At 45.0% G+C, this 13,692-nt stretch overlaps 2 protein-coding genes across 2 annotated transcripts in view; both read left to right on the plus strand.

Annotated features, from left to right (window-relative positions):
• The window catches only part of nup98 (nucleoporin 98 and 96 precursor), a 29,852-nt gene extending 28,145 nt beyond the window's left edge, over nt 1–1,707 (plus strand). The window contains exons 35-36 of the mRNA XM_080550117.1: nt 193–304; nt 399–1,707. Of these exons, the coding sequence (XP_080406243.1) occupies nt 193–304; nt 399–598 (312 nt within the window). The 3' untranslated portion in view covers nt 599–1,707. The remainder of the gene's footprint in view (nt 1–192; nt 305–398) is intronic.
• Nucleotides 1,708–5,964: 4,257 nt separating this feature from the next.
• LOC308174548 (neuronal acetylcholine receptor subunit alpha-10-like) overlaps nt 5,965–13,692 on the plus strand; it is a gene marked incomplete at both ends in the record, with an annotated part of 14,717 nt that continues 6,989 nt past the window's right edge. Inside the window, 2 exons of the mRNA XM_080549643.1 lie at nt 5,965–6,001; nt 13,619–13,692. The exon at nt 13,619–13,692 is cut by the window's right edge and continues 72 nt beyond it. Coding sequence (XP_080405769.1) covers nt 5,965–6,001; nt 13,619–13,692 — 111 coding nt within the window. The remainder of the gene's footprint in view (nt 6,002–13,618) is intronic.

The following is a 13,692-nucleotide window of genomic DNA, read 5'->3' on the forward strand; positions in this document are numbered from 1 at the left end:
TTTGAATCTGCCAGCCAATTTGCTGTATAAGTAATTTCTAGATTATCTGTCTCACAGTAATATATAATAATACAGTACAGATGGACAATGCTATGAGCTGGGACACATTTAGTTTGTGTGTGTGTGTACTGAAGGACAATGTTGGGTTGCTCACACGTGTGTGCGTGTGCGTGTGTGTGTCCACGCCCTTAGATGGACAGTGCCGGTTACGAGTTGGAGCGCTTATACACTGACGTGACATCACTCTGCAGCAGGATAGAGCTCCTCCCATGCTCCACCGCAAAGGATCGCCTCGCCCAGTCAGGTGAGTGGATGTTGCGGTCTGCACCAATCAGAGGTGTGCGCGTGTGTGTACTAGTGTGTGTATCCTGTCTAACCCTGCCCTCCTGTCCCCCCAGAGATGGCCAAGCGTGTGGCTAACATCCTGCGTGTGGTGTTGAGTCTGCAGCAGGGTGGCGAGGGAGGGGCCGAGCCCGTCCACATCCCCCTGTCCCAGCTGGCCCCCCACATCGGACGCTTGCCCATGCCTGAAGACTACGCCCTGGAGGAGCTCCGCAGCCTCACGCAATCATACCTGCGACAGCTAATCGTCAGCTAATGAGTGTCTCTGACCCACAATCCCCCTGGCCCAAATGCTACTAAGAAAGATCGGTAGAGGCCGATAAGAACTTGGGACTTGGATAAGATGGAGATGATGGACTGTCAGAATAATCCTCATTTACCTGTTTTTGAGCTTTGTTTTCTCAAGGTGAAAATGGCACAAGCTTGGATAAAGCATTCCTCATAATAAGTGTGTGTGTTGTGATGAATGTTGCTCAAGGGTTTTTGTTGATTACATAGTATGTTATTTTTTTGTATAGCATTTTTGTACTGTGTGTGTGTGTGTGTGTGTGTGTGTGTGTGTGTGTGTGTGTGTGTGTGTGTGTGTGTGTGTCAAACTACATCTTGCTGAACCCTCCTGGTTAGGACTCTCCTCATGACCTTTGACCCTGTTTAAAGGGACACTCATTGGTATGTAAAACAAAACCCAATTCTTCTGTTATCACAGAATTCTACATACTCCTTTTATCGATCAATTCAAGTTCAATAACTCATGATAGTCATGACTGATTGTCTGAGAGTGGCACACAACGATGATGAACTGTGGTACACAACGATGAACTGTCAATAATGTGTATAGGGAAGGAGACACAACTTAGTGATGTAAACTTGTACAAAGGCTTGAAATTAACAACTCATTTTTTGGATACCAAAAGAGATCTAGATAAATGTAAAATGATAGTGGATCCTTCTATTTTTGTAGTTTTTGTATTTTTTTGTTTTTTTGCTGTAAATCAGTATGTGAGTGTCCAGAGAGAGAATAGTATCTGACTACCACTTGATTGCGTTTGATGTGGTTTAAGATTTCTGTTGTGAAGCTGATATGTTTGCGGATGAGTCAATCCAGATTCTCTGCATTTCGTCTGGTTCCTGGACTTGAATACTCACACACCCTCCATATGCACCATTTCCCCCCTCCCCTTCAGTTTTTACTATGTTGCCCTTCTTTTCTTCTTTTCATGAGAAAAGGATGTAGTTATTGTCGGCAGTGTGTGGAACACTCCCCTCGCGCAGTGCCTTTACCGAGGAGAGTCCATTCTTCTGTTGCCGCTGTTGCTCTGCATGTTTGTGATGTTGATGAACTAAGAACAAGACGTTTTTATTAAAGTCTGAATAAAATGCATTATTCCATTGTTGTAACTTGTTATTTAACGATACCAGTTCAAACCAGACTTGTCTGTCCTTGGTCTATATTGTCTTTATTGTCTTTATTGTGCAGCTACATTGGCATTAGGTCCTTCACCAAGTTACGCATTGATTGATATTCTAGTTGGGCTAGGTAGGAGTACAACTGTAGCAGTTTATTTTTTATTGTTTTATATTCATCCATTTAGTACTTTTTTTAAAGACCAAATCACTTACAATTGAGGGAGCTGTCTAGAGAATGGATGGATGAGTTAAGTACCTGACAACTGAGGTGTCCACGGTACAAGTTGCTTTTGGGTACTGTTACATTGAAATCGGACAAGTAGGAAGCCTTCTGTTCAATTATTTACCATGCCCTTCCTCGCTGATGCATTTTTAAAACGTATATTGTCTCACTCAAGGTGCGCACCAACACCTTGAGCTAATGCAGCAAATTGCCTTTGGCTATGCCCAGTTATTGTGATTGCGCATCGCCATCTATACGAAAAGCTGTTACATGCGCGGTGAGCGAGTCGTGCAAGCTTCTACGGTCGGTCTTTTAATTAAATTAAGCGATTGCTTAGTGTGCCCATTGAAAAGGAACGTTCTTTCATCCATTCGGTGCGCAAAATCGGTGCGCTCTGGTGCTCCATGCGCGCTTCACCTCCGTGTGTCCCACTGACAGCCCATTGACTGACCTGCGTGCGCAGTTCCGTTAACGCGTCTCAGCACCGAACACAGTTCACACGGCACATACTTTCCTTCCTTTCCATCGCTTTGGACGACAACGTCGATGTAGGCTGGCATTTTGGATCTGAAGTCCGTCCACTGGTTTTCAATTCAAGTGGAGTGCGGTGGCATTCTGTCTCGGGTTCAGCAGGATGGATCTCCTGAGCGTCCTCTGTACCTCGTTGTTCTTCCTCGGAAGTTTTTCCCCAGGTAGGTTTTATTTTCTTCTTAAGAAATCAAACATCATGGCTTAGAAAACATGAGTGTTAACTTGCTAATGGTTAGCCTTTGGTGGGAAATTCTCTAGTGTCATTTGTTTTATGTTATAAAACAAAGTAGGCTGTTACATGATACTATATTACTAAACCTCATATTGAAAGTCTGACTAACATAGCTGTTTAAGAGGTACAGTATGTTTATCTTTTAAATGATAACCTGCATTAGTTTGCAAGGGCATAGAAACTCATTGAGGATATAAAGCTATTCAGAGAAATTCAAATGTAAGAGCTATATACAGTGTACACTATAGTCATGTATAAGAACTGGTTTAAAGAAGAGAACTTGTTCCCAGTGTGTCATTCCCACTAAAATGACACTCCTGGTTTAATGGATACCATCCTGCCTGACCTTAAATGAGGCTGTGACGGCTGGTGTCATTCCATGGTGGATTTGGGCATTAAAACCTGATTGCTGTGCTCATGGCGAGCTCTTCCACTATATGTCTGTCTCCTCCATCCATCATCCCCCTTCATAATCCCCACCATCTGGGGCTAAAAACCACAGTGAAAGTGTGTTCTGACATGACTGCCGGGGTGAAAGAGATATGAAGCTGTGCACGCACACACACACACACACGCAAGCACATGCGCACACACACTCTCACACACACAGACACACACACACAGACACACACACACACACACACACAGTTAGAGCCACACATCAGATACAGAGAGACACAAAGAGTTCGAGGCACACATCGTTAAACCCTCTTTGTTGCCTCTATGCTTGTGTTATCTGTCAGCAGTCAGGGGGGCTAATGCGGTCGTCCCTTTCACCTTTGACCTTTGACTCATACATGGTCTCGAAGAGGAGGAGAGGAGATAACAGGAAAGGGATAGAGAAATAAGAATAAACGAGAGCGAGCTGGAGCTGAAGCTGGGGAGAAGGAAATGAGAAGAGAAAAGTGAGAAGGGAAAGGAGAAGGACAGGGAAGGGAGAGAGGGGAGGAAAGTGACAGGAGAGTTCTCTCTTCTACTCTTTCCCCCTTTTTACTGTCCTCTCCTGTCACTTTCCTCCCCTCTCTACTTTCTCTTCTCTCTCTTTACTCTTCTCGCAGTGATCAAAGACTGGTGGATCAAAGACGATATCAATAAATTACTCCGGAGAGTATAAGAGCTTATTAAACGCTGTTTGTTTTAGACCTTTAATTGGTATCCACCATCACCTCACGCACTGCAGCCTTTGCCCGTCATAAAAGGAGAGGGAGAGGTAGAAGAGAGAGCAGGGAGAGATACGCAGAGGGAGAGAGAAGGAGAGGTGAAAGAGGGAGGGGGAGGAGAGAGAGAGGGAAAGAGGTAGAGGTAGAGTTGTGTTGCGCAAGAACCTGGTTCTGACCTGCGTGGAAATTAATTAACATTTTAAATTAGCGTTTACTATTCCCTGTGGGATAATGACAGAGGAAGGCAGAGCCAGGTGACAGTCAGGGAGTTCCTCTCCCGCTCCCTCTGCTCTTAAATACTTAAACAGGGGGACGTCCCTGGGCCCCCGGCGCTCCCCACACACTGCTGATCCATGACACACACATACATACACACTACTTATTCATGTGACATGGGTCCTGTGTTGTTCAGTTTACGGTGTTGTGCATTGTCAATCACACTTCACAATCTGCTATCCAGTTACCCAGTAATCACTAGATGGCCTTGTTCGGGAAGGACAATAGAGGTGAGGCATTGTAACCCGACTGATGATTAGGTTAGTGTAAGGATAACAGTTGTAGGGATACAGGGTATCAGGGTTTTACAATTAGGTTAGTGGTTGAAGATTGGAGTTGTGGTTAGAAAGTATAGGCTATGACACAACCAGCCATGGCCGAGTGTGTGTGTCTTACACCAATTAGCCTAGCAATTGCAATTTAAGTTTGCACACACACACACACACACACACACACACATACACACATACACAGTGTGTATAGCCTGATAACTACCAGTCTCTGATGATCTGCGGATCGGACACCAATTAGCCTACCAATTCCAAATTAAGTTTACACACACACACACACACACACACACACACACACACACACACACACACACTGTGTGTGTAAGCTTAATTTACAATTGGTAGGCTAATTGGTGTCCGATCCGCAGATCATCAGAGACTGGTGGGTATCAGGCTATACTCGCACTCCCCATGCGCTTTCCTCCAAATTCGACTTTATGCAAGTCAGCCTGCATGCGTAAGTATGTGCGGATGAATTGATTGGTATTGCAAACACAACATTAAAAATTCACCAGATTCCAGAGCAAGTCAACTAAACATGCCAAACGCCTTTCCCCCTATTTATTACCACAAGAAGCATGAATTCTTCCGCCTTTAAACATCCATTGTCTGCAAGGTTTTCCTTTGCGTATTAGTTGCGTGTTGCACAGCATTCTATGGATCAGTGAAAGTAAGCAGTCATGTTGAGATTAGGTTATTAATATAATTCTGAATAGTATATAAATATCACAAATGTTAATCTATAAAGGAATTATATCTTCGCTGTCTTAATGTTCGTCTGCAGCGAGTCATTTGTAGTAGGCCTAACTGTCCAATTTTTGCCATTCTATCTCGTGTCCATGTCCAGCGTATCATGTCTCATAGTTAGCTGAAAATTAAAAACGTGTCATTATAATCACTGTAGCCTTGGACACTTATTCAAAGAGACACCATTTGTCTGCACTTCGTGCGTAATGGAAAGGCGCACCTTTGAGGGGGATGAGACTTAAGCTGATGATGTGTTACATTGTGTCATATCTCGCCCGATGGCGCATGCCCTGCTGCCATTATAGCTATATTTATGTGACATTGATGCTACGTAACATGACTTGTGTGCTTTGTGCTGTTGCGTTTATGCTGTAAAGGCCTGTAGTAGTAATAGTAGGCCATCACCTAACATATTATATTGTTTCATATTCCGATGGTGGGCGGTCGTGGTATCTGATGTTGAATGCGTTATGCTTTTAAGAGTTGTACATCTGCCAATTTGTTTACATTCAGAATTTTGGATTCTGTGTTATGTGTGCGTGTGTGTGTGTGTGTGCGTGTGTGCACGCGTGTGTGCACGCGCGTGTGTGTGTGTGTGTGTGTGGCAGAAAAGATTATAGCCAGATCCCATGGTAGGCTTAACTATGTGTGTGTGTGGGCGTGCGTGTGTGTGTGTGTGTGTGTGTGTGTGTGTGTGTGTGTGTGTGTGGCAGAAAAGATTATAGCCAGATCCCATGGTAGGCTTAACTGTGTGTGTGTGTGTGTGTGTGTGTGTGTGTGTGTGTGTGTATGTGTATGTGTATGTGTATGTGTATGTGTATGTGTGAGTGTGAGTGTGAGTGTGAGTGTGAGTGTGAGTGTGAGTGTGAGTGTGAGTGTGAGTGTGAGTGTGAGTGTGAGTGTGAGTGTGTGTGTGTGTGAGTGTATGTGTGTGTGTGTATGTGTGTGCGTGTGTGTGTGTGTGTGAGTGTGTGAGTGTGTGTGTGTATGTGTGTGTGTGTGTGTGTGTGTTGTCAGACTGAAGGCCTGCTTGGATTATCTCTCCCATCAAGCAGTGAGGTGTCATACTCAACCTGAGGCATTACACATCCACACTGTCCTCACTTCTCTAGCATCTGGACACACAAAGACACGCAACATGATATTTATAACCTTTATGTGTGGGGGGGGGGGGGGGGTGTGGGTTTCAGTGGAGGCTGGTTGAGGTAGAAAGCAGAGGAAGGGCTCATTGTAATGCATTGAATGGACTGAGGAACGGTACCTTGATATCATTCGTCATTCCTTTCCATGCATTAAAAATGAACCGATTTCTACCTCCACCACCCGCCCCCTGGTGTGTGTGTGTGTGTGTGTGTGTGTGTGTGTGTGTACAACTGTGTGCATTTGAACACGTGTGTTTTCACTCTGATGTCCATGTCCTCTGCTGCGGTATGCGGTGTGTGTATGCAGTGTGTGTATGCAGTGTGTGCCAGCTGGCATGTACAGTCAGGGCGCCGTTAGCAACCAAGACCTTCTCCCCTCTCCTCTCACTACTGGAGATTGATGCTGAATGGGAAAACGCTGACTAAACCCACCCTCAAGAACCCTTACAGACACTAAACAACAAACGAGTAAACCGACTGCTTCATCAGATCGAGAGAGGAAGGGTGTGAAGGGTGTGAAGGGTGTGAAGAAATTATGTGATGAGAGAGAGAGAGGGATGAAATGATAAATGATAAATGAGGGATATGAGAGAGGTAATGTGTTTAGGCTCTGGTCAAGTGGAACAGTGGTACAATGCGGTGTGGCTGCAGCACTTTGTAAGTGGCACACGTCAGGGTGTGGATGGGGAGCCTGCAGGGTATTAAGATACCGGTAAACATGCTGACGTGCCTCACTCTGGATACTGCTGCTATGATTAATACACATAGGGCATACGGACACATTAGGATTAGAGGAGCAAGTCGTTATGCACACTTCTGAGATTAAAAGACCATTAGACATAACGCAAACGCACATAGACACAAACACACACACGCACACACACGCACGCACACACACACACACACACACACACACACACACACACACACACACACACACACATACACATATTCTGTAAATTTGTCTCACTTTTATGATGCTGTCAGTGTAAATCTCATTCTTACGGTATAATGAGTTCCTAGCAGGCCCGCTCTAAGGTAGTGTTGTATAAATCAACACACAGAAGGATAGGTACAGAGTTACTATGATTCATATGTGACAGCAGCTGGTGAAAGCAGGAACAAGTCGGCAACCGACCAAATGTTCATTGAAATGCATTTTAATGTTGTTGAAAATCAATGACACACTCGCTAGTCAAGCCAAAATATTGCAATGCAATGGATCCGGTGATCAGTGTAGAGTAGTGGGGATTACTCACCGAATCCATTGCATTGCAATATTTTGGCTTGACTAGCGAGTGTGTCATTGATTTTCAACAACGTTGACATTTACATTTTTCGGAACATTTGTATTAGTTGCCGACTTGTTCCCGCTTGCACCAGCTGCTGTCACATATGGTGATATATATATATATATACTACACCACAGAACAGCATAGGGAAGATGATGGAACACACACTCAGGTCCTGAAGGGCACTGTGAAAATGTCCTTCCTGAGCTGATAGCTGGCTATAGTCAGGTTTGTTATATAATTTCGTGGGAATTTTTTGGGGATTTGCTAATCTATACATTTTTGGAAAGGGCATTGTATGAGGAATCAGAAAATATATGTTTCCATTTGCACAGATGTCTGAAAGGCGGCCATCTTGGCATTTAAGAAATGGCCGCCATAATACACACGTTTTGTAATATCTTGGCTTCTAAATAAGCTAGAACATTTTAACTGCTAAACCTACATTTTCAGGGTCAAGGAATCCAATGGTTGTAGTTACAAAGTTTTTATTTTTATTTTTTATTTTTTAATATCATTACATAAAAATGTGTAACTTATACTTTTAGAAATTGTCGTTTTTCTATTACTTCCATACGTGAGTCCACAGACCACAGTATGATCACGACAACCTCCTGCATTAGATAGTCTCGATGTTATTATTTAAACTTTTGTTGGCTTTTTGGGGGGATTTGCTAATCTATACATTTTTGGATGTTATGGCAACAGCCAGCAACCAGTAAGGCAATTCAGAGGCAGGTAAATCTTTAGCCTACTGGCATATTTAATGATCTTCTTTCGGCGTATGGGTAGTTGTTTTCCTCTCCACTCCACCATGCTCGGGGCTACCCTTTTACCACCCCGAGACCTGGTTGAGGGGCTCACCCGGGCTATATTTCTGGACACCCCTCCAGAAGCCACGTCATCGTCTCGTCATCTAGTACCGACAGAACATGCATCCCGTTGGCAATCCAGGATAACATGGTCTGCGGTTTGGTCCTCTGCGCCACACTCGCACGACGCATTTGGGGCCAAGCCCCATCTGTGCATTGATGAGCGGAAACGCCCGATGCCGGTCCGGAGACGATTGAGCCTCACCCAGGATAGCCTTGGCAAGTCCATCCCGAGGGGCTCAGGGCCGGCGACTGGGATATGGTCGCGGAGTTTGGAGGTGTTTGCCGCGCGCCACATATAATCCGCCCATCCTGCCGCACTGATGTTAAGATGTCTGCATTGCTGCCTGAGATCCTGTGCGGCAGGCACAAATGGGTGTCTCGACTTGAGATGCCGGGAGGGCTCCGCTGTTATAGTGAGCCTATCGTGGAGCAGATGGTTATTAAGCTCCACGGCCCGGCAGGCGAGACGTGCTGTGGCTCCCATGCGGAGGAGGCCTGCGGGCTGGATGCCTGCTAGGGTGGGAAGGTTGTCCACGGGGGTAGGACGCAGGCATCCTGTCACAAACCGCAAGGCTTCGTTTATAGGCGAGTCGATGAGGCGGGTGTGGGCACTGCGACACCATACTGGGGCGCAGTATTCACTAGTTGAATAAAGGAGGGCTAGGGCTGCCGTGTGCAAGGTCTTTGCGCCGGCGCCCCAGCCTGAGCCAACCAGTCGCCTCATCAACGCCACACGAGCTGTTAACTTCTTGCGCAGTGACTCGAGGTGCCGGCGAAACGTGAGCGTCCTGTCCAATGTCACGCCGAGATAGATTGGCTCAGCGGAACATGGCAGGGGAGTTCCATCTAGGTATACTCTAAGCTCACATTTAGCCTCCCTGTTGTTAAGGTGGAAGGCAGCCGACAATCTCCATTTCCGGAAGTATGCCACTAGTGTCTGCATGTCCTGGCTCAGAATCCCCTCCACAGACTGCCAATTTCCAGCAGAGTACACCACTGCGAGGTCGTCTGCGTAGGCGTACTTCCGCGAGAGTGTGTTGGGCAGGTCATAGGTGTAGATATTATAGAGGAGGGGGGCCAGGACCGATCCCTGAGGGACGCCGTTCTTAAGGCGTCGAAGCCTGCTTAGCTGTCCGCAACCGGTGGTAAGGGTAAAGCTGCGGTTACGGATGAGCTCCATGATCATTCTGACTATGTGCCTGTCCGGCAGCAGGCGGAGCAGCCTGCAGGTGAGGCCTGAATCGGAATCTGAATCTGAAAGGGATCTCAACAACTAGGGCTCTTCGCCAGATTTTGGGGATCTTGAGTTGGCGCAAACAGGAAGTGAGGAACGCTCTCAGGCAGGACTTCAAGGCGGGTGCGGCATGGAGAATAAGCTCCGTATATCATATTTAATGATAAAAATAGGGAATGAAACAAAATAAATGAATGGGAGGAATGTGGGGAGTGTATGGTGTGCTGGTTGTTCTGTTTGTGGGATGTGTATTTACTCTATGTGTAATGACAGGCGGGTTGTGTCTCTTGACTGTATAAGCGTTTATGCTATGTGTGATGTGATATGTGAATGGCGAATCCAATGCGTGCCAATGTGAGCTGGGCTGTTAGATTAGTTCATCATCATCACTTTCGTGCGTCACAGCTTGGGAATCGTCATCATTCTGGCACTGGCTGCTGCACATGTCGGTACAGGCTAAGTTCTTAGCTCTGCATGAACATCTGCCAGAAGAACAGTCAGTTTTGCATTTGCATTGTACCATCTCAATGATGGACTTTGGGGCTGGGAGGACGTCTGTGGTTGTTGGTTTAAGCATGCCATCCTCATGTTTGGAGTACCAATTTTGCAGGGGATCCAATTAGCCTATGGATCCTGCAGAGCAATGGCTGCCTGTGCCCATATACTTTTTTTTTTTAAGAAGAAGAATACAAAGAATTGCTTTGTAACTCCAACAATTGGATTCATTGACCCTGAAAATGTAGGTTTAGCAGTTAAAATCAATGTTCTAGCTTATTTAGAAGCCAAGATATTACAAAACGTGTGTATTATGGCGGCCATTTTGTAAATGCCAAGATGGCCGCCTTTCAAACATCTGTGCAAATGGAAACATATATTTTCTGATTCCTCATACAATGCCCTTTCCAAAAATGTATAGATTAGCAAATCCCCAAAAAATTCCCACGAAAGTTTCAATTGAAACATAGTGAACCTGACTACTAGTTGAAATTACACTTCATGCTGCATCTGCCAGATATTATTTTGTTCTTTCTTTTGTACTGCAGTTTATGGATCACACTGCAGTTTAGGTTGTGTGGGTTCGGGACCAGTGATCAAATCAATCATGAATATTAAACAACTAAATGGGTAGAATGACTTCATCAACCCTCAATGCTGCCCTAAAGTAATGTACACTAACCAACCGTAAAGTACAAACGGAACTATTCGAAGGCAAACATATCAGTTTACTGTCACACCATCGCCACTGTCACCCTATGTGCTAATCACTTCTCCTAATTACCACAGAAGTCAAAGGTTGAAGTAATGTGACTCTACCCTGAGCCAGCCACCTACCCACTCTGCCTCACTCTTCAGGTGTAGCGCAGGTCATTTGAAATCACTCTCTCATGATGAGGTACACCTCCTGTGATCCAGATATAGCCCTTGATGAGGTACGCCTCCTGTGATGTCCAGATATAGCCCTTGTACCACAAGGATGTCCTCTTGATTTAGCGGTTTACATCTGTGACATTCAGAGCTCCCCAGTTCCACACTACCAGTTACCTAGGAACACCTGATCAAACATGACTCAGTGACTATTAAGACAGACAGACACTGATGTCAACTTCAGTGAAGTCTTACTGGGCGTTACTATTCACTGTGAAGGCTACATAATGTTCAAGAAGAACATAGAAGTAAGTGCTTCACATAAGTGACACAATCTGGTAAGGGTGGCATGTCGACAATTCTCAAGTCGCGCAAATGAGCAAAAAGCTTCTTTTAAAATCATAAAAATGTGTTTAAGTGTTGAAGAGCCCACTCAATATAACAAACAACAGTTTTAGGATCACTAAATACTTCTAATTTGTTAGCAAACTTGGCTTGTTTGCGAGTGGGTTTGGGGGCATATCCCGGTGGTATAGGGGGTGTAATGTGGCGGCTGTGGCTCAGGAGGTAGAGTCGACGTCTAATGATCAACAAGGTTGGCAGATCGGTGGTAGAGTCGACGTCTAATGATCAACAAGGTTGGCAGATCGGCGGTTCGAGCCCCGGCTGGCCACATGTCGAAGTGTCCTTGGGCAAGACACTGAACCCCAAAATTGCTCCCAGTGAGCGGGACGGCGCCTTGCATGGCAGCTCGCCGCCATTGGTGTGTGAATGGGTGAATGAGAGGCCTTTGTAAAGCGCTTTGTAATAAGGCGCTATATAAGTCAGTCCATTTACAATTTTATTTAATTCCCTTTGTTTCATTAGCTGTTGCGCCAGCTACCACCCCCATGAATAAGGCCGCATGTCTGTGTGTTTACAAAATGGAACAGAAAAAAAGTGTCTACGAAATGAACGTTTCATCGATCAACACACGATTCACTGCACTGTCGTCTGCCGACACACCTTCTGCCTTGAACTTGGGTACGTTTAGTGAGTTACATCAGTTGTTCTAATCTAAAATAAGGCACAGTGTCCAGGAATAGGTAGATAAGATAATATGACTTAAATAAATATAACTTAAAAAGTACTAGGAATAAATTCAGAGGTAAATAAATGCTTTATTGCTACCAGCTGCAGACGCTGTCAGTCTGTGCTGTTCTTCGGAGATCCATCTTAAACGTGAGATTCATTATGTGTGAGGTGGCAGGGGGATGATGGGAGGCTGTCTCTGGGCTGAAGGCTGTTGTATGAGGCCGTAGCAGGGCTCTCCTACACTCATTTACATGAACTGTACTGCAGATCAATAATCAGCAAAGCAACCGTCCACTCCATCACTTGAATGCCTGACTGTGCTGTCTGCCGTAGAGGGCGAACGGACAGGCGTTTAGCTCTTTACCCACTCTGGATGGACTCACTATCTCCTTTACCGCTGGTAATTACCTCTCCTCTTATCACTCTCTTTCCCTCCCTCCCTCCCATCCCCTCTCTCACCTGTTCTCGTCTCCCTCACCTCGCTCCCTTGACTCTCTTCAGTGCTCTGGAACATTCATCACTCCATCCCTTCCTCATCCCTTCCTCATTTTCTAAACTTCTTGGCCTTTGTCATTCCTAATATCTCTTATCTCCCATTTCCTCTCTCTGCATCCTGTCTTTCTCTCTCCTCCATCCCTCTCACTCTGTCCATCACAATCCATATCCTTTTTGTCTGTGTTTATCACTCTTGAACTCAAATATCAATTAAAATATGTTTGATTGGCATTAATGAAAGAAGCAATCCAATAATTCCAAAGCGATACAAAACGCCACAGAAATTCCAAATATGAACTAAAAGATGAAAAGATAATGAATGAAGACAAATTGCAACCAACAATACAATAGAAATGTGTTACCATAGTTATTCTGTGTCTTCATTCCACAGAATTCCATAGGTCCAGACCTCTTGACAGGGGACATAGTATGCTATGCAAGGAGCCCACATTATTGCAAACATGTATAAAGGATAACAAGCAGAGGATGGAGTACCAGGCACGTTACAGCTAGCTTAGGTATGAGCTTTTCAAAACGAATACATTTTAGGGTGAAAGACGTAAAGGTGAAACTAGGTTAATTGTGCTGGGAAAATGTGCTGTTTTTTTTTATTAATTCCATCGTTATGGGAATTCAGACTGTAGGCAGAAGCTGGCTCTTCTGGGCGATCTTCCCGCCGTATCTAGGAGACACAGACATCAGGTATGAACATTAGAGACTCTAAATGCAAAACAATCAACCAGAAAAGGGAATCAGGGAAAAGGGATTTGTATAAAGAATGATAATGGGGTTGACGTTGCCTGAATATCTTAGTTGGCAAGCTGTTACAGCAAGCTCTTTTTTTCTCTCTCTGTCTCCTCTCCCTTTCTGCCTCTCCCTCTCTCTTTCTATCTGTCTCTCCCTCTCTCCTGTCTGTCTGTCTCTCTCCTGCAGTGTGTTTGGGTGCTCATGGGAGATATGCACAGAAGCTGTTGAATGATTTGTTTGTCAACTACACTAACGCTCTG

This window comes from Nansenia antarctica (genome assembly GCF_963989245.1).
Source record: "Nansenia antarctica genome assembly, chromosome: 20".
Lineage (NCBI taxonomy): Eukaryota > Metazoa > Chordata > Actinopteri > Argentiniformes > Microstomatidae > Nansenia > Nansenia antarctica.